The 22,060-nt window shown below is 34.6% G+C and overlaps 2 protein-coding genes across 7 annotated transcripts in view; both read right to left on the bottom strand.

Annotated features, from left to right (window-relative positions):
- Nucleotides 1-2,575: 2,575 nt before the first annotated feature.
- LOC149420139 (AH receptor-interacting protein) lies at nucleotides 2,576-13,837 on the bottom strand. The gene is made up of 7 exons (XM_089635995.1): nucleotides 13,678-13,837; nucleotides 13,382-13,567; nucleotides 12,017-12,182; nucleotides 8,170-8,356; nucleotides 7,865-8,007; nucleotides 6,216-7,496; nucleotides 2,576-3,607 (listed from the first exon to the last, which is right to left on the bottom strand). Exons 1-6 carry the CDS (start codon nucleotides 13,762-13,764, stop codon nucleotides 7,294-7,296), a joined length of 972 nt encoding a protein of 323 aa, XP_089492121.1. The 5' UTR covers nucleotides 13,765-13,837; the 3' UTR covers nucleotides 2,576-3,607; nucleotides 6,216-7,293.
- A 3,148-nt stretch (nucleotides 13,838-16,985) lies between these two features.
- LOC149420140 (glycoprotein-N-acetylgalactosamine 3-beta-galactosyltransferase 1-like) overlaps nucleotides 16,986-22,060 on the bottom strand; it is a 63,941-nt gene continuing 58,866 nt past the window's right edge. For all 6 annotated transcript variants that reach the window (XM_089636409.1, XM_089636408.1, XM_089636407.1 and 3 more), the window contains 2 exons: nucleotides 21,346-21,503; nucleotides 16,986-21,205 (listed from right to left, as the gene is read on the bottom strand). In XM_089636409.1, coding sequence (XP_089492535.1) covers nucleotides 20,948-21,205; nucleotides 21,346-21,503 — 416 coding nt within the window. In that variant the 3' untranslated portion in view covers nucleotides 16,986-20,947. The remainder of the gene's footprint in view (nucleotides 21,206-21,345; nucleotides 21,504-22,060) is intronic.

The raw sequence follows: 22,060 nt of genomic DNA on the forward strand, positions 1-22,060 counted from the left end.
AATGCCATTTCGAATCGTTCAAATTCGCCCGGGAGACATTCGTCGCGTTTGGGAGAAACTCAAGGTTTTTCAAGGTTATCTCGTTCAAAGAGCCCCGAACCGAGGAATAAAAAATGTACGATTTGCGGTGAATATCATGTAGAAAAATATTGTAAATTCAAGAACGCAAAATGTTTTAATTGTCACAAGGTAGGGCATTTGAAGAGATTTTGTAGGAATAACAAGGTTAATCCGATTTTTGAACAATCCCAGAATAATAGTATTTCATACATTAATCCGTTTAGGGCTAATGTGGTAATTAACGAAGTGAAATGTGCTGCTATGATTGATTCAGGGGCAAGCATGTCGGTCATGCCGGATTTTATTTTCAATCGTTATTTTAGAAATGTAACATTGTCACCAGATAAGCGTACTTTATCAGGATACGATGGCAAACCACTTAATATTGTAGGTAGTGCCTGTTTTACCGTAGAATACAATAATCTTAAAAATAATTTATTATTTACTGTTGTGGTTAATGGCACGGAATTGATAGTGGGTAGGGATTTTATGGAGATTTTTAATCTGAAGATAGTTCCTGTGATGAATAATTCGGTTTCATCAATCAAGGACAAAATCTGTTTTATTGAAAATTGTGAGCATGTAAATTTTCAAGCAGTTGTGGTAGCCACCGCAGCGGACAGCGAATTACAGCTGGTATTTAGGTATTTGCGGCAGGGCTGGCCCAAACGAGTAAATCGTGATAGCAGTATATGGAAATATTGGCTAAAAAGGAACGAACTTTCTATCGTAGGAGATTGTTTGTTTTTGCAACACAGAATAGTTATACCTTTTTCTCTCCAAAAGCAAGTGTTAGATTCTTTACACAGGTCACATCTTGGTATTGTTAAAATGAAGGGAATAGCTAGAGCATATTTTTGGTGGACAACTCTGAACAATGACTTGGAGAAAGTCGTTCAATCATGTTCAGATTGTGCGTTGTCAAAACAGTCAGCACCAAAAAGTCAATTGGCGGTTTGGCCAAATCCAGGTAAAGCTTGGAGTAGGGTACACGTAGATTACTGTGGGCCTTTAGCGGGGAAGATGTTCCTCGTGGTGTGTGACTCACTCTCGAAATGGTTGGACTGTATTGAAGTACAGAAGGCAGATTCAACTCATACGATTTTGGAATTGAGGAAAATTTTTTCAAATTTTGGCAACCCTGAGTTTATTGTGTCTAACAATGGCTCAGTTTTTACAAGTGAGGAATTTAGAGGGTTCTTAAAGGAGAACAATATTAAGCTTATGACTTCTCCTGCGAAACACCCCCAATCAAACGGATTGGCGGAAAACGCTGTTAAAACTTCGGAAACGTTCCTCAAGAAACTGTTAGTAAACGGTAAATTCCCACTAAATTTTAATGTCAAGTTATTAAATTTTTTAATGGACTATAGAAATTCTTTGCATTGCTCGACAGGTATTGAACCAGCGGTACTGTTATTAGGAAGGAGGCTGCGTTCTACTTTCGACAATTTAATTCCAGTGAAAAATGGTGATGAGTTTTCGGAAAAAGTCAAGCAAGCAAACGTTAACATTTCTAAAGCTCAATCTGATCAGGTTAAGTTTTACAAAGGGGTTAAAACCAGGGTTTTTAAAGTTGGACAAAAGTGTTTAACAAAAGATTATCGTCAGGATAATAAAGTAGTTTGGGCTAAGGGAGTAGTCTCTAGGAAGCTAGGTAAAAAAGTTTATATTATTAAGATAGGGAACACAGATGTGACATGGAAGAGACATGTTGATCAAATGAGGGAAGTGTCAGAGAGCCGGAAGGAAGATGGCAATAGTGCACAGCATCCCGCGTCTGAAATTTCGAGGAATGAGCCTCATGAGTTAGAGACTTCAACCTTATTGCGTGGATTCACTGGTTTTCCTCCTGATTTCAGGTTGGCGGCAGAGGAGGTGGTGTCGGAGCAGACACAGGCCCGGCAACAGAGACCATGGTCGGGGAGATTGCGGCCAAGACGCGAGACACCTACATCTTCCAGAGGAAACGGGGCAACTTGACCCAGGCACCGCGGTTATTAGTCTTAGGATTATTTGTTAGCAAATGTAATAACTTCAATTGATGATTTAATCGTGTTTGGTGCTTAATATTTTAAATTTCTAAGTTGTCTATCTTTAAGAATCATTGTTAAAACCAAATGTAATATAAAATGAATATCTATGTTGTGATTTATATATATGTGAAATATTTATGTTGGTTTGTAAGTAGCTTCAGAATTGAAGGAGGGAAGGTGTAGTGTTTGGTGTTTGCGCTCGTTTAGCTTCGGGTTCTACCGAAGATAACCGAACGCTACTACAGGCCTTGTATGACATCGTCGGCTGGCGCGAAGTCATTCCCTCGCTAGACGGCCGTTAGGCTACTTGTTACTTGTATTGTCAGTATATTATATTACGATTAAAACAACCTCCGTATATCAGAATCTACGACTTTTAATAGAGATAATACCAGATCCCTATCCTCGATAGAATACTGGAGATTGAGGGCCCAGTATTCTATAACCTGTAAACATCAATACGTTACAAATACCTAGTACTTACATATATAATATTAAAGATTCTATGTACCGTAGTTATAGGTGTTGCAGTGAATTGTGTGTCAAACACAGTTCTCACACAGAGGCGGCACTGCTTTCATATCCACTGGAGTGATTTTTGGCATTTTATGGCAAATTTTGTAAAAATATTTTAAGCAATCACTTGTCATGATGTTAACGTGCCAAATTAATAGAATCTAAAAATATGAGATAAAATGCGAAATCTAGGTGGGTTCATTAGCTTTAAACTGCAGAAAGCAGTTCGTATGTTTCCATAATAACACACTTCGGGCGGCAAAGGTAGTTCTACCCGTTCGGTCGATTGATGCTTAACGGCGGGAAGGGTAGTTCTACCTTCTGCGCCCGCCTCATTTCAATGGCAGAAAAGACTGAATTATTCAATGTTTTTATATGAATATTATATACCAATCTCTTTGTAAAGGTCCCAACTATATGTACCTAATTATCGAATCGTAATGTGAGTCTTCTTTTTATATTTGTCTTCGTGCCTTTCGTTTTCATCGGTATTTCAACAAAAGGATAGTATATTATTTAGATAACATATTTTGTTACTGAAATAATTCAATTCCTGGATTGAGGTTTTTTATGACCGTGAAACCCGAATAGAATATCTATCTGTATTCCGCACCCACTCAACTCCTATGTGCAAGCGAGTGAGAGATGTCGGGCATATTTAAAGAAAGCAGGTATGGGCAAATACCGATGGGCAGACCGTATTAAACATATTATAAGGATAATTGAGTTGCATTTCAAATAATATTCGATTTTCGATTAGTAATTTTATAGCTTGGGTATGCTGAGCTACTATGTAGAATTTTTTATAAAAATATTTTTACTATTTTCAAAGATATAGGATTTAAAACAAATTAAAGAAATCGCGGTGGACCTTTATTTTCGCCCGGATATAGCGTAGTTCCGGCGCAAAAAATAACCACCAGAAATGTGTTAATATTCTGAGGAATGATATTAATTAAAAAATATGGTAAATGTGTATATATATGTATATATCCCTTTCAGGCCTGAATTTTTTTTTTCTAAAATCACATTTTTTTTGCAGTTATCTTACAAAACGGCCTTATAAGGCAGATGCAAAAAATAATTAAAAAAATCCTAGCTATCCCCAAGGTCATATACTACCCCTGCACGATCGTGACGTTTGGGCTAGAACTCTACTAATGCACGGTCGTGACGCTGTTAGAATTTCGGCTTTTTTGTGCTTGTTTAGCAGAAATAAAATTCGGTTTAGCAAAAATAACATTTATTATTTAGGTAATCACATAATACATTTTATCATCATAGTAACAAGATGTAAGAATAAGTCTTCAATGTGTTTGTGTAGCTAGAATTGAGATCTGACAAAAAAATATTCTCCACGCTTAATTAATAATAAAAAGACTGCTATTTTTCAATCAGACTTGAAAATAGCGATATTCAATCTTATTTTTTGTGATAAACTGCAAAGCAATTTTTTTTCCTTGAAAGGCAGAGATACGCATCGCACTTTTCACACCTAATCTTTGACCTGCTTTTACAATTTTCCATTCTGCAGGCACGTGGATTTTCAATCTCGTCAAAACATGGAAGATGGTCATAGCCGTCGTACCTTTTAGCTTGAGAGGGTTGGTTCGATCGCCTATACTTCACATTTGGCTCTAAATTTTCAACAGCCTCACCATCACTCTCGCTAATCCTCCTTTGGCGAATAGGTGCGTTGGTAAGTCCATCTGCAACTTGCATGCGAAACTCCAACAAGTCCATAACTTTGTTGCCTGGAACCCCAGCTGCCGCACAATCTAATTTATACAAGCGCCATGCGTTGGAAATGGCCAAGTCAAAGAAATGGAGTATGACTTTTAGGGTCCATTTCCTTGTCTTCATAAATGTGCGGTAGTATTCAATAGACTGATCGAGAATGTCAACGCCGCCCATGTGTTGATTGTAATTAGCGATTACTTTAGGAGCGGTGACATCAATGAAAGCTGAACAATTTTTATTCCAGCGTTTCACAGTTACTGTTTCGTCTGCAGATGTGCAATTTGAAGAAACTAGTACAGATTTGTTGTCCATCCATTTGACAACTACCACATCGTCGCTCACGAACTGCTGAGATTCACCGCGCTGCATATGACGATCTTGTTTAAAATCTATGCTTTTCCGCTCAGGTATTCGATTCATCATTAGCGTACCTGTGCCGTGCAGTCCCATAGCGTTCAGTTTTTCAAGTAATGGTATGGACGAGAAGTAGCGGTCAAAATAAATGCAACTTCCTCTTGGAATGCTTTTCGAAAGATGCAATATTATCGATGCCCCAACTCCTAATGATCTGTCTCCAATCGGAGTACTAGCACCTCGATAGACTTCAAAATCAATCATGAGCCCATCGTGAGTTGTAGCCACGAAAGCTTTTAGACCTTGGGGTCGTGGCTTAGTTTTGATGACTTGTCGCAGCCCACGCGGGCATACACCACTAAAAGGGATCATTTGCTCATCTATAGAATAAAATCCCGGCTGCCTTTCCAGTCTATCACATGCTTTTTTAACCTGGTTTAGTACAGGTTGTACCTTCCAAAGTGTGTTGTTATTCCCTGGTGGAGGTGTATCACTGTCAACAACGTGTAACGCTGTACGCAGAGTCTTGAATCGGTCTCTGGCCATTACGTCCGCAACTAAGCCCAATCGCATTCCTTCTCGCCAGTACATGTACATCCGCGGGTATGGGATGTATCCCATGATAAAATGAATTCCTATGAGCTTCTTTAACTCCACGACATTCGTATTTAAAATACGGCCAGTGTGGCGCATGTAATAGTTATTGGTACACATGGCAGAGTGTTCGAAAAACTCGTCGTCAAAGTAGTCTTCAAAATATTTATTTGGTTCTCTAATTACTCCTGGGTCGTCACGCTGCGGGTAACTGTGTCCTTTTTGGTTAAATGGCACCTGTCTCCAAAGTCTTCTTCTAACCGGGCCGGCGCTTCTTTGGCCTACAATCCTGCGTGGGAGTTGAGATGGGGTCGGTATTGGTGGAGCTTCTTCATCAACATGGTCATACGGCATTTGGGGAGGCAATTCTTCATCGTCATCCATGCCATCCACTTCTGAATTGTTGCCATCTCCTATCAGTTGCAGTACTAAATCACTATTCAGCTCCATCTCTGCAAAAAATGTGAATAATAGTGATCAAATCAACGAAGTATTGGTCAATAACAAAAACTGCCTAAAGTCACGTTAGGCCTAACCGTCACGATCGTGACTCCTGATCCAAAAAGTGTGATTCTATTTACAAATCTCAAGTTTTCAATGTAAATACTTGTAAAATACAACCACCGGCATTAAAACAACAAACTAATAACAATTGCATGATGTATCAATTAAAAAATGTACAAAATAACATCACTTACGTCTACCGCTCTCATCGGAGAAAAACACTGCCATCCTGGTCGCCTCACTAATATCAACTGGCCGGCCGATGACGGGAACAATCTAAATTAGTGGGTAGCTAATTTTGTGCACTATCGTTTGCCGTCGTCTTCGTTCCGAAAAGTTGATTAGGCGAAGCGCGGGAATTTTTTCATTGAATATGCACGCTCGTGTTGGAGCGTCCTTAAAGGGATATACAGCCAATCGCTCAAGTGGATACGGCATGTTTAAAACTTGTTATTCTACTTTAGAAAAGAAAATTTCAGAATGGTAGATACTCTTAGTATCACCCTGGTGAAAGACTACCATTCAGAATCGAAAAGTTGCTTGAAATGGCTTAAGCTATATTTGGAGACCAGTTCTGAATAGCTGCGTACTACCCCATCTTCTTCCCCTATCCAATACCTTCAGCCTCACTCACAACATATCCCGATTGGGGATGCCATAGTCCTACTGGCTCCAGACAGTTAAGAGCAGTAAGAACTCTTGTGCGACATTAACATTAAAAAATATATTCAAGGGGATGAAGCTTAAAATTCAGTCTATGCCAAGCATTGAACAGATAATCTCTAATGTAGTAAATATACCACCTTGAAAGAAAACTGATGTCATCAATTTACACAGGACTTTTCACCCCACAGGCACGCAGACAGGAAAAGACAATGAAATCGATCATTTGTTCAAGAAAGAAATTCAATATGTGTTCATTCTCTACAAAGTAAGGGAAATTTTACTCTAATTCGGGCATACTTAACACGCCCACAACACACTCCTGCCATCGCTTTATCTCTCCAATGATGCCTTGACTATCGCATTATATCAATTATGCATTTAAACTACGAAGAAAGTATTAAACAGTTATTTGATCCACTCAACCGTAACGTTATAAAATTAATTGTAAGTCTCCCGGCAGATTTAAAACAGGTCACAACAATACGATACATAAGCATAAAACATAGAATAAATAGTTAATATAACATAATAGCGATGACTTACAGACAAGATACTGTATCTCCATAAACCATTACTTCGAAATAAATTAATGAAATTCAAATCTTGAACATCTTGATATTAACACATTGACAAATCTAAATTTCTTTGAAATTGTTTCTAGTTCGAGATGCCAACTTTTACAAATTTTAAATTTGGTTTCCCCTCAGTAATCTAATTCATAACTTATTTCCGACAAAAGAGGGAGACACAATGTCTTGGCTTTAAGCAACCGTTATGTAATTTCGTAATATGTATTTATATTTGGTCGTTATTAGTCTACAGTCTATCCAAATAGATTCTTCAATTTCTCCTTGTCCTCAGCGTCTCGCACTTTGTGCATCTCCTCGATAGATTTGAGATCTTTGTTGACGGCAGCCGACAGGAGAGGATCCAACTCCTTGACCCTCGTGAAGTCATTGACGGCCGCCGTGGGGCTCCAAGCCGCCATGTTTGCCTTAGCCCTCTTGTACAGAGCCTTGACGTTATCTGAATAAAAGATATCATCAAATTACTTATTTTAAAATTGCTAATACAAATCTTATTAACTTAAAACATGCTTATGAACAAGATTCAAATGTAAAACATTGGGACAGAGGCAAGAAATGTACTTTCAGCAGTCACCTCTGTATTTCCACATAACTTTTTCAGTTTCAATGTTTTCTATAATAGCATTTTGCTCTTTATAAATATTTGTACAATCCGCTTTAGATGTATTATGTACCTACAAATCAATAATGGTTCACATGCACGTTTCTTGCAACAATGTATGATTAATTTGATATGTATTATCAGGACTCCACCCCACGAGGACACCACCCACTGTGGGAATCACTACTTCACAGAATGGTTCTTACCTGGGTCAGCCTTCAAGACAGTCGTGCAATGTTCAATGACAGCGTAGAAGTCTCCTTCGATCAATTTACATTGAGAATAATTTAGCAACAGTGGTATTTTAGTATCTTCTAGTTTTTTCCATTCTTCGTCGTGTGGTTTTTCTCTAGAAAATATTAATAAATCAGTTTGGGTTTAAAACAACTTCAATGTGCAAAAACAAGATTGACAAACAACATATTGATATGACACCTCAGGAGCTGGATTGGCTAAGAGACTGATGTTCCACTTTGACCCCGCCATAGGAAAGAATAAGAGCAAAACTAACTTAATACTGAGCTGTTCGCACAGGGCGATGGCTTCATGGTACATGTCTGCCGCCGCCTTGTAGCTCTTCCTGCGGAACAATTCATTGCCTTTCTCTTTCAGCACGGGGATATTATTCAGCCTTTCCTCATCACTCAGCTGCCAAGAATCCTTCTCATAGTCTTCCGGGAATTCCACTTTTAATAATTCTGAAAAAATAAACATTCCAATTCTTTAAATATGAACTATTTACAGTGCTGCTGAACTGTTTAGTTACTTTTCCACCGAACTTGTTTTTGGGAAACATAGTGTGGTGTGTACGCAATGTTAAAAGCCTTGAAGCCGTGTTTTCAAAAACTGTACAAATTTTAATTAATTTAATTTAACGATATTTATTGAATATACAAACATATTACAATAGATTTACAAATACAGATATTTCTAGACTAATTGCCAATGAGTTGCAACAAAGTAGGTGAGTCAATCATACTGTAATAATACAAAAATGAAAGATTTAGAAAATTCTTTGTCTATTTGTTACTTCCTCTTTTGGCTGCATCCAGATAAAAGTTAGTATAGCAGTCTAGCGACCCGCCCCGGCTTCGTACGGGTGCAGTGTGTAATGTGGCGATATGATGGCGTGTCAGAGTGATTTAGACACATGAACTATCCCATCCTTTTTTGGTGCTTTGACATTGACAGTTTGTAGGTCCAAAAAGTGCGTTAGCAATAATTAAAAAAATAATTTTACTTTCCATAATGTGTTTAGTTTTTTTCTATTAACCGTTTGATTGCCAATCGTCGATTCGTGTTTTAACGAAGATTGCCGATCGTCGATTTCCATCGATTGCGTCAGTCGTGTTCTGATTCGCGCGTACGTCGGGTGTGGTGCTGCGGCGTTGGTAAATATTATTCTAATATTATCTTAATAGTTGTAAGATCGTAGTAAACTGTTTAAATTTCAGATTCATTTATTATTTTTTTTATTTTAGTTAATTGAAAAAATACAACTTCGAGGGCGTCCTCTGAAATGTCTGACAGCGGGAGCGACAATTTCCACTCGTCTAATTCAAGTTGGAGTAAGAGTAGCTCTGATGAGAGTGGTGTCAGTGATGTCATACCTGTGTTTCCCAACCGCAGGATGCGAATTTCCAGTAATTCTTCGGATCGTGACCAAGAAATGGAGAGTAACACCGGAAATTACTCATTTTCAAATGTACCTCCCGGAACCAATTTTTCTACTGAAAATTCTCATTTTTTCGAAACGCCTGAACTTCGGGATCCTCCTCCGCGTGATTCTAAACCAATATTCTTTAATAAAACACCGAAAAAATCATCGAAATCCTTGAAAATTCAAAGAATTTATGGGGTTTTAAAAAAATATATAGTTTCATAAAAAATAATGTTTTTTTGGTGGAATTTTACAAGCAACTGTATGAATTTTTTGGTACTCAAACGGTTAATATTCTATTGTTAACATACATTTTTTACACAGCTTACCGATTTTGCGACTTTGTTAGATTGTATTAACTGTAAATATCAAAGTTTTATCTTGAGTCTACTATACTGCCAGTAACTACAGAATACCTTTATGTACAAAGTTTACAGGTGTTTCTCACTGATTAGAAGTTACACGCGAAAGGGTATACATATAGGGTAGTCCGAGGATAGTTGTCCGTGTGAAAAACACAACATTCAAACCTAAACCTGCAACATTGAATGTTTGACTTATTGACGGTCATTGAAAAAGACAGTTTTACTGGAAATTGCAGTTCTTTAAATTGAAACATTATATCTGTTGGTCTTAAATGAATTAGGGGAATTAAGACAACTTCTTCAGTTCCACATGCGGTCAGTATTGCACACTCTATTTTGAATGTTTTTTAAGATTTTACCTGCAAACGTGTGTCATTGCACAATTTGGGTGGATTAAGGTTCCGTAATAAAATAACAAGACACTCTACTTTGAACATCAATTATGTGGGGAGAGTCCAGAGGGCTGCAAGGAATTGAGAAATTTTGTAGGAAAATGAACAGCTTCTTCAATATCGAGGTTTGCTTGCGTCAGTGCATCAATCTTCGAGAGAATTAAGTTAGTTACATTGCCTACTTGTTCATTAAGTTCGTTAATAGGCGACAAAATTGCTCTCTCCTTGAACCAATGTATAGTCTTACAAAATATGTTATAATAATTTCATAATTCATTGCTGAAATTAATTTTTCCATTGCCTTGGTAGCTGCCCATTACCAATTTTGAACAATAACTCTGAAGCCTGTTTTAATGTGTAGACAACGAAACTCTCATGTTGGTTAGTTTGAAAATGGCCTTGAAAGCCGAAACAGCTGTAACAATAACAAAAACCAAAAAATACTTGCAGAACTTAATAATTATATTATTAAATTTGATTTTAATTAAATTAAAAAAAAAAAAAAATTAAATGGAGTTCTACGAATTAAACACAAAAACAAGAAATAAAATCCTCCATATTGCTCCAGAGCTGCAGATGTAACCATCAGATTGATATTTCTCCACTTCATTTGGTGATTGTATGCTGAACGTAGCTTGATCGGTGTACCTTTATTTATATATTGGATTGATTTTACTGAACTGTACAATTCAACATTGATTTGAGCGTCGAAAATATTTATATGTAGTGACTCATAGGGAATGACCTACCGGTTGTCAATTTCATGGTTTGGCATGGTGGCAGATTGTCCACCTTCGTAAAGGCGCCTGTATTTGTGCGTGCGACTAACCGTTTTGTTGCAAGTGATTCAAATTGCGAAATCTTATATATATAATAAAAAAGATATTATTAAAATAATTTTTATCTATATTTAAAGCCAAATGTAACTAATATGAGAAATTGGGTAAGGATTGAAACTATATCGGTGAAAGAAGCTTCTTGACTTTTTTTTGCATGTAATTTTAAATTCATAATATCTTCTAAGATATTCATTTAAATCATATGCTATAAAGGGCAATTTTGATTTACATTAAATGCCCAACGTAACTTATATATTTAATTGAATAAGAATTAATATTTTATTGGTCAAAATAGCTTCGCAAAAAAGCCATTATATATGTAAAAGATAAAAATGATTACTGTGGGTTATCCTCAGGAGATAGACATACCATCGAAGACTTTTCTGCAGGCCTTTTTTTAAGATATGCAATTCCGTAGTTGTATCGCGGTTGATTACAAAACATCGATTTTTCTCTACTTTCCATAAATATAATATGCATGTACTGTATATATAAACCTTCCGGAAGAAAATCATTAAAAAACATTAGTTTATCATTAAAAAATAATAATATTTGACAAAAATAAGTAAAAAATATTTCACCAATAATGAAGATATTATATGTATCGACGCCATCTAGTGAGAAATTTAGCAATAACAAAGCCTTTCCTACAAAAATAAAGTTGGTTGTTTACAGGTGGAAAAAATATAATAAGCAGTAATTGTTGATTGAGGTACTAGTACATATTGAATCATTTGGCAGGTTGGAAATAAACCGACATATCTCAGTGGTTACAGAGCACCTGACCGGACATCAGAAGGCACGGGTTCAATTCTCGTCGGCGGCTTTTATTTTTACTCGGGAGATATTTTCAATTTGTATTGATATTTCAGGCGACTAATTATTGCTTATAATTATTTGTTCTCCTTTATGCTATGCATAAAAGCTTGTCTTATAAACATTAGTTTATCATTAAATAAAAATCCATTGCGTAGTTTAGAAGAACTAAGCACACAAACAGACAGACGCGGATAGTGACTTTATTTAATACTATTTATTAGAGAATTTGTGCCATTATACATGTCATGTGGTCCAAACATAACAACCATTTAATTATAGTTACCTATAATAAATATCAGATCGCAGGGTTTAGCTATGAGACCATTAAGATCTTTGTATCCAATTCCTTCATTCTGTAGAGTCACACCGCAGAAGTGGTTCCTCCTGTCGCAGGCGTTCTTGCTGAGATCCCGCAGGGTCTTGGACACAAATGGATACTGTATCACCAGCTGAAATTTTATCAAAACAAATTAATTTAAAGCACCAAATCTGGGATATTTGAAGTAGCAAACGCTCTTGAACGGTGAGCTTGCAATTTGCACAACGTCTTCTGTTTGTGATTTCTACTTCAATGTAACTATTTTCCGATTGCAACATCATTTTCATCAACAGCTTTAAAATAATCAGTTAATTGTAAAAACATGCAGCGGTAATTATTCAGGATCGCTGGCCACGCTTAATACGCTTTTTTTTAAACTTTTACTTTCTTTACTTACCTTAATTACTATAAAAGGAAACTCTCTGCATTTGGAAAATTTGTAATTTTAGCATTCTATTTTTAATTACGTAAAATGAACATTCGTTTTCGTTATATGGGATGACAGCAATTAATATCTGTTGATGACATTTTCTAATGTTGGTATTCCTTGTACTATAAGAATCATTATTACCATTTAATCAATGCAAATTAGGTGAGCATGTTTTTTAGATAAAATTTTTTTTTTTAAGAAGGTTGGGTTATTATGGGTTATGTTAGGTTACTATAGGTTAGGTTAGGATAGTAAAGGTTAGTATATAAGTTAGGTTAGGATAGTATAGGTTAGTATATATGTTAGGTTAGTACAGGTTAGGTTAGTATTGGTAAGGTTAGGTGTAATTACATACAAAATTATTAAAAAACTTGCCTAAATACCTAATAAAATTTTTTTTCAGAATTCCGCCAAAGTAGTGCCTACCTAATATGCAGGAATTAAATGGTACTAACGTTTCTTCTAGCCCCCCGTGTGGTATCAGGAATACCAACATATGAAAATATTGTTGAAAGAAATTATTGGAAATGGTGTCATCCCATTCAATTCTCATTTTGCGTAATAAAAAATTTGAATGTCAAAATTAAAAAATTTCCAAATGCAGATAGTTGCCTTTTACAGTAATTAAGGTGAATCGAGAGGTTTTATTTAAAAACAAATCGCATTAAGCGTGGCCAGCGATCCCAAATACTTACCAATAAGGCCATATGCCAAATGGACAAAATCATTTGACATACAAAAAACAACAATGAGTCCATTATTTTAAACATATTAATTCCTTTTTTTAGGAATGACGTACATCTTTGGAATTTTCATTACTTAATAGATTTGAAGGATCTGTTATTCTTTCAATGAATTTTAAATTGATTAGAAACGAGAGAGATTTTTATAAAACTTACGCTCTTGTCTACTGTGAATTTAGCAACCTCCTCGACGGCCATCTTCTGCACCATGGCCTCCCAGCATTCCATCTTGAACTTCTTCCCCAAAACCAACATCATAGGCTCCTTATTCCCAATAACGCGACTGTCGTCAATCAGACTATTATCAAAATCAGTCCTCCTCGTTTGAAAATGAAAGTGAAGCTAAAAAGAAAGCAATAACGATGAAAAAAATAACATTAACAACAGGACCTACTGATGTTTACAAATAACCTCGATAAACCTCACGACAGTAAAGTATAATCAGTTTTTACCTTGCACCCATCTCTAAGCGGTGTGTATTTTTTCCCTGGATGCACAACTTCTTTAACAATAAGCGAATTTTCGACGTCGGGATTCATTTTATAAAATTTATTTTTCGATTTATATTTCAGGAAAACAGTATTTTGACATGTGACAGTCACTGTCACTAGCTGTCAGTCAATTCCATAGATTAATAATATTTTAGACGAGAATGTAATGCCCTCCAGTGTTGCCAACGGATCTTGTCCTAATGTCGCCGTTTTTCAAACATTTAGTAGCCTAATGTAGCCGAATTTCAGTTGCAGTAATTCTGCCACCATATTCCCCACAAATATTCTACGTGAGCTTGATTCCCCCTTTTATTATTCAAAATCCATGGGGGGGGGGGGGGGGGGGTTGTTAGAGAATTTCTGTAAAACATAATTCCCCACAAAAATGTTTCAAAATAAGTACTCCCCGCAAAATATTTGAAATCCATGGGGGGGGGTGGCTACGGAATTCCATTTCAAAAAATTCCTCACATTTTTCCAAAATTTGAGGTAGCCTAATCGGCGACCAGTCGCCTTTTAAAATTTTACGTCGCCGATTCTCGTTCTGAGTAGCCTAAATGGCGATAAATTGCCTTCGTTGGCAACACTGATGCCCTCTGCTAGGGAGGAACTTTTTGATATTTTACTTGCGCGTAAATTATTAAATTATAATTATCCGTAAGGACTGATGCCTTTTGCAATTAAGAAATCGGTTACAATTATAATTTTTGTTTTAAGTTTTACATGTATTCTCAGGAACCTCAACTGTTGCACAACTAATGGTCGACTTAACACGCGTCCAGATTTCAGCAGGTGAAAACAAGGCTCCCTCCCGTTCGAAAAAATGAATTTTGTTGTCTTAGAAAATAATGGATATATTTTAATGATTTTTTTTACATAATATGGTATAAAAGTATTTTTTGACAAAAGCGTATTTTGTAATACGACTCCATAAAAGTTTAAAACTTTTCTACTCTGATGTTAAAGTCAGTGTTTGATCATTTTTTTACAAAATATGTTTGTCTCATTACAAAAGAAATAACAATTTCCACATCTCCAATGCCACAAGACAGATCTAAGGATTTATTAACTGTTTAATGATGGGTTTAATATTATAGTGTCCTTTTGATAATATTCTTCCATACGAAAGATGAGGAAGACTAAACTTGGATCGTATGTGTTTCTATGCATGTACGTTATACATATAGTTGGGACTAAGAGATTGGTAAACAATTTTCATATAAAAATATCGAATAGCATTGCCTTTCCCGCCGATGTAAAAAGTTATACTACCCTTCCCGCAGGAAGTGTGTTAACCAGTAGAACGATGGCTACCCATATTTAGGTCTCATCGCTCTAGGCCAGTCATACTCAACCTGCGGCCCGCCAAGCTATTTTGTGTGGCCCTCAATACGAATATCTGAAAAAATGCAAATACTTAAGTTTGGCTTTTGATTCTAGCACCGATATTTCAGCAACATCTCAATGTTCCGTTTTTGTTAGATATTTTACAGGACACAATTCAGTATAAGAAGATTTTTTTTAACTTATTCCTATGAAAAATCAAACCAGAGGCACAGACTATCTCAATACTATCAGTACATTTATGGATAACATGATATTGATATTAAAAAAATTGGTTTGTGTATGCACGGATGGATGCCCTTCAATGATCGGATCCAAAAAAGAATTTGTTGCTTTATTGAAAGAGAAATATAAATTAACAAATCTCTTATCTTTCCACTGTATCATACACCAAGAGAACTTATCAGCACGTATCTCCATTGCCGAAATAGACGCCGTGATGAAGATTGCAATAAGTATAGTTAATTATACTAGAGCCCAAGAACTGAACCGCAGGAAGTTTAAAAGTCTTTTGGAAGAATTAAACAGTTAATTAAACAATACTGACATTCTTTTACATACCTCGATGAGATTGCTAAGCCAAGGTAAAGTTCTGGAACGGTCACATCAATATCACAGAAAAACTTAATGAACTCAATCGCGGCCTACAGGGCGAAAATAAAATCATTTCGCAGATGGCGAATAAAGTGTTTGCTTTTGAAGAGAAATTGAACTTCTACCACGAAGAAATAGAGAACCAAGTATTGCATAACTTTCCAACTGTTATATAAGCTAAACAAGATGGTATACATGTTTTTGAAGAAAACTATAAGATATTTTAAAATTATTTAGCTGCCTTAGCTAAGGAATTTAAGAGCAGATTTCAGGACTTACGTAGTATCAAGAAAAGTTTGTTACTTATAGAAAATCCCTGGCACCTAGAAACAGCAACTTTAACACACTTAGCCACATTGGGATATGATTATGCAGTGCTTTTTGGTGAATTTATCGAATTTAAGAATGATACTAATCTGAAAGCTATTTTTGAAGAAAAAAGAGAGGGGAAGGAGTACATCCATTTTTGGGAATTAGTTCCTGAAAAATACAAGACTGTCAAAAATTGTGCCTGCCTGCTCCTAATATTGTTTGCATCAACATATCTTTGTGAGTCATCAGATTCCAAAATGAAATATGCAAAAAACGTATACAGGAATCGACTTACTGATTCTCACCTTGATGACGTATTGAGGGTAGCATGCAGCAATTATAAACCCGATTTGTCTAAAATTGTTGAAAATTTATCCCAATGTCAAAAATCACACTAATTTCAAAATAAACGCTTAGTTACATGTTACTTTTGAGTTTTATTTTTTTCACTATTGTAATTTTTAACGATGGGTATGCTGATAAGTGATATGTACTATTATTATTCTGTTTTGGTTATATTTTTATAAATCTCAAATGGTTTTCCAAAAAAACGGGGGTGGTGGGTTTCATGATATTTTGTTGTCATACCAGTATAGTGTTCCGGCCTGCGTAGCTTTACAAACATATGAATGTGGCCCGCAGAAGAAAAAGGTTGAGTATCATTGCTCTAGGCCTTGAGTGATGGCTGCAATGACTAAATAAAATCATTCTCTATTCAATGGATGGCTGCCAAAATTTAGGTAGACGATTTTTTAGAATTTATTTTGAAATTCGTAATTTAGACATTTTTACAAAAACCTTCAAATGTGATATAAACTTTGAAATATAGTTGGATTCATTGTCTTTAGACCACAGTATGCAGTTTATATGTTTCCATATTAATATTTGGAGATATGATTTCTTGAATAAGCGCTTGTGAATCCAAAACCGAATGCCCAGAAATCTCCATAATACAATACCCCATCGCTAAATTTTTTAATTATTTTAACATCATCATAAGCAAATAAAACCAAATAAAATTTAATTAAAGTGTTTTATTTTGATTAAAAAAATTCTACACTGAACTTAAGCGATACTAAATGCTTGCACCTTCATTATGGTTAAAAAATCCCTTCAATATGCAAAAAAATTAGCGTAATTTATCGGTAAACATACTTCACATTCACAGGTATACAAAAGTCATTTACGCAAAATATTTATAATGTGACAGAATATAGCGGAACTGCTTCCTCTGCTATTTCATTCGCTCCAAAACACTAAAATAAACATAGAATGGCACTCATCATATTCACACGTAAAAGATAATCTATAATGGTAACTTAAATTCAGGTCAATACAGTAAAACTAACCAAACACTTTTGACATTATTTTGTTGATACCTAATTCATAAATGAATACATAAATATACTTCCCAAACGAACCCTGTTTTTACTTGTCAACCATTATGTCGTCATTCTTAAAATGTATCCCGAAATCCAAAGGCTTGGGTTGGAACGTTTCCTATCAATCCCGTCACATTATTGGATGACTATCAATTTAACCATCAGCTCCATTCTTAAATTTTGACAATTGAACAGTCCCTTAACGCAGATATAGAATTGTAATCAGCTAATAAGCATATATAATTTGATCAAAAGCTAAATTGTGCCAAGTGTAAAAAAATCACAATGGAACTAATCATCAATTTGATGGTGTTTAAAAGACCTCAACTTCATTTTGCCTTTGGATATTACCTCCACTAGTTAAATAATAAAGTAGTATGGTATTTATCGACTTTGTTGGCTTTTGAAAAATCTTTTTACTGTGGTTTCGCGAGGTCGACATCCAGAAAATATCTTCTATGGAAAGAAACATTTTACATATATTATACATAAACCATAAAAAAGAAATATCAAGGATTGACTTATGAAAAAAAAAAAAACATACAAAATAACACATTAAATACAAACATAGAATAAACCATAGTACGAAATTTTAGAATGAAACTTGACATAACATTATACAATGGACTTAGTTAAATAGTTAAATCGCTGTGAAATGACAGTTATTTTATTCTTCTTTTGCGTGATCATTATTACCTATTGCCATGTCTTTGTTTCTAACTTTACTAAGTAATTTATTGTTTTGAAATTAAACATATGAAGATCATTATCTTTTGACTATTAATCAAAATTACATTAAGGTTAAATTATCTTTGTTCATTTCTAATTGTTATGTGTAATAACTTTGATCCAAATTCATTTATTCAAATACGAAAGAGGTATACATTTTTTATTAATCATGGAATTATTAAATTAGAGTTGTAAAAGCCGTTTCCGTTTGTTTTGTAACAATAACAAACGAGTTATATTTAACTATAAAAATAGTGTGTGGCATCCTTACAAATTAAACACAAAAGTACTATCTATGTCAAACATAAAACCAAAGAAATAGTTTAAAAATTAGTACACTGTTGCAATTTAAGAACCTGCCTGCATACACAAAAGAGGTAACTCCATACTTAAATACGCATTGAAAATGAAAATAATTTTTAAAATATGTATACAATGTATTCACAATATTATCTATCATAATATGTAATTAGATATTTCGATATGTATTTTTTTTGGTTTTTGACTAAATTTGGATGGCAAGTAGTAAAACCTAACTTTACAAAATAAAGTCACATAGGTCAAAATGATTTAATTCAATATTTTAAGAATGTTAGAAAATGTTGCCTGTGTTAGAAAATATTATTATAACAAAGACAGAAATAGTGTCTTGATTATGTGATGTTTCTCATTCATAAATTAAATTTAAAAACAAAAAAACAAAGCTGAAATATATTTTTTTGCGATATTTAGTATAATGGACTCAGACTCGTTGTACCTTTACTGAATATTGTGTTTACCACAATAATTATTATATATTTACCCTAATTATATCTGTGAGCAGAAGGAAAAGTAGTTTAAATAAAGAAAACTTATTTGTCAACTACATATTGTGGCAGAAAACTAATTAAGTACCTACATACGATTTTTAAAAATAATGTCCACTATATTGCTATGAGGGCGCACAAGTTGCCCCAATTTACAATGAAGCAAACAATGGGGCAAATAGGACTTTTTATCACGGAAGTAAACATCTGAACAATGAAATTTGTTCCATTTATTATTTTTTTCACCTTTTTTATTTTGATCACAAGATGGATAAAAATAATATTATTTCGGAGAAAGTGGGTAATTGAGATGCATTTGTTTCAATAATTTCACAGTTTTTATAATAAGATCTAGGTTTAATTCTACCTTAAAGATGGTTTTTCTAATGTAATAGAAATATTTTATTTTCTAAGACTGGCTCGACAAAACAAAAGTACGGTTTATAGAGAACAAAATATTACATAATAATAACTGTAATCCTAAGTCATGTTTTTTTTTTGATTGAGTGAAATATCCAATTTATAATATAAAATCACTCGATGATTTTGAGTTTCATAAAATCACCACAATTAATTACCGAAATAAAACAAAAGCAATAGAAAGTCACTTTATTAGAATGGCATTTCGATGCAAAACAAAAAAGAAATCAACTTTGGTATGGCTTTTAACACAAAATATATTTTTTAATTAAAATAATATAATATATAATTATGTATGTACATGTAAGGTAAAAACTAAAGTAGAGTTAATCAAATCTCTACTTATAATTATTCAAATTGTAATTCAACAGCCAAATAATTCAATTAACTAGCAAGAATATAATTTATCAACAGCTTTGTAGAAATGGCATTCTGACGTCTTATCATAGATCATTTTGCATTTATTATTTATTATTATAATACCATGATTGTGTTGCCACGGTAAGGCAAGTGGAATGAAACGTCGTACATATTAATTATAAACCATATCTATTGTTAGCCACACAATATTCTAATAAGACACGGCCATTTCAATCACTTTAAGGATATCATATATAAACTGATTTGCACGAGCTACACCCCTGGAAGAAGCTTGCTAAGTATTTATACCGTCTACAAAAGATACAAAGGAGGTTTATAAAATGCAATGACAATAATTCCTTTTAATGTCAAATACATATATGTACATAACTAACAAAGTTAAAAGTATACAATTAAATATATTATAAATATTGGTTCGAGAAATTAGACAATGTTCAAAAGATAAATGATGAATAAAAAAATACATAGACATATTCACTTTTATCTTGTTAAAAAAAAGATGTGTGTATTGCAGTTGTGGCAATATATGTAGTTGTGGCAATATATGTAACTAGTTCATATCTGAAGAATATAATCTCCTTTGTGTTTACGCTTGCTCAAATTAATTGAAATAATATGGAATTCATCCTTCCCTCTGTCTCATTTCTAAACCTCAATCAATGGGCGCCTATACGCGGTTACGTTATGAACCAAACGTTACTTTAAATCCCAATGTAATAATAGCCTAAATAAAAATATTATTCATTTACACAATAAATCAGTCAATAAACATGTTTTTAATAAAAAGGATTTCGTCCTAATTGAGTTATTGAGTATTTTTTTCCATATGACTAGTTCTATCCATCTACAAAAAATGTTTACATACCTTTTATAATAATAATATGTATTTTCAAAACAAATGAATAATATGAAAAGGCGATGCTATTTACACCAACTGGCACCACTGGCACGGGTGCATCAGCAATGTTCCGAGGGGACGATAAACAATAAAAAAATAACTGTGGAGATTTCGGTAAATAATAATTAGTATAAAAAGTTCTAGTATAATATTTGCGTATGATTTTATCAGTAATTGTGAAAAAATTATACTTTTTGTTCTTCACACATTTGTAAAATATACTGCGATGAACGTAGAGATTTGTTTAACTTAAAACCCTAAATTTGGTAAAATTCAACGAGAAACACAGCGGATGAGATTCTTCATGAGAGGCAATTGTCGTACAGATCAGGGAAGTACGGAGCCGACAGGTTCCAGTTGGCAGACTATCTGGGCCCCTCAGCCGGGGATCCCGAGACGTCTTCGGGGCCAGCCTCGGGGCCGCGCTTTGCAGATCCCTCGCTGACCACTGCCGAGTGCACCCCTTTCAGGATCACATCGGTATTGGGCTCGTCCCCAGATATCTCCATCTTATAGTTGATGCCGAAAGGCTTCAGGTGGTAGATGAGGTAATCCAGGACGTACATCATGTTGGGGCTGACGTAATGGAACGACACTGCATTATCAGAGCAACAGTCTAAGCCCTAAAACACAAAAAACATATTAAATCAAGAAAACCATTTACTACAAACATCAGAACCTCAGAAGTAATATATTGGTGTAGTGATTAAAAGTACTGACTGCACGGATCAATGAAATGAATATATTATAAAAAGTTTTTTACCTCTTCCGCCTTGTAGTAGATGTACTTCCAGTACCAGTTGTTTTTGTCCAGGGTGCCGGGGATGAGGTGGTGCTCCGGGATGAAAGGGAAGAAGCGCCCCCGGCCCAGCGGGTCCCGCGAGTCCCCCGCCTTCACTCCCACGTTGGATAGACACTTTCCTAAAATCAAACAAGACAAATAATTATTTATAACACGCACCCAACATATGTACACGGTTGACATTCGTCACATGAGAACGGGTCGCTTCTACGATTCATTCTTGAGTTCAATAGCTCGGCTGTGGAACCATTTACCGGCCTCTGTGTTTACTCCCTCCAACAACATGGATTCAAGTCTCAAAATGACCCTCCACACAGCATCCCCAAAGATGACATTTATTTTATTTATTTATTTATTTATAATGTATTACAAAAAACATGGTAAGTAACACATTATTCCCAATGAGTTGAGATAAAACTCATTACGGGAAGTACAGACACATAAAATACATTTTACAAGGATATTACACTTTTAAAAAAATACAACATTTTGAAAAGGAAAAGAAAAATAAATAAAAAAGGAAAATACATTGTTAAGAATAGAGATTTTAGAAATACTGAGAGACATCTATACACATGAGACATAGTAAACCAACATATGAAAGCGAGCGAAAATTCACTGGTTTAAAAACATTTTCAGGAAATAATCTTTAAGCGTTTTAACTAATATTTTTTTG

The sequence above is a fragment of the Hesperophylax consimilis genome, chromosome 10, assembly GCF_061612785.1.
Source record: "Hesperophylax consimilis isolate HC1 chromosome 10, BYU_Hcon_1.0, whole genome shotgun sequence".
In the NCBI taxonomy this organism is placed as follows: domain Eukaryota; kingdom Metazoa; phylum Arthropoda; class Insecta; order Trichoptera; family Limnephilidae; genus Hesperophylax; species Hesperophylax consimilis.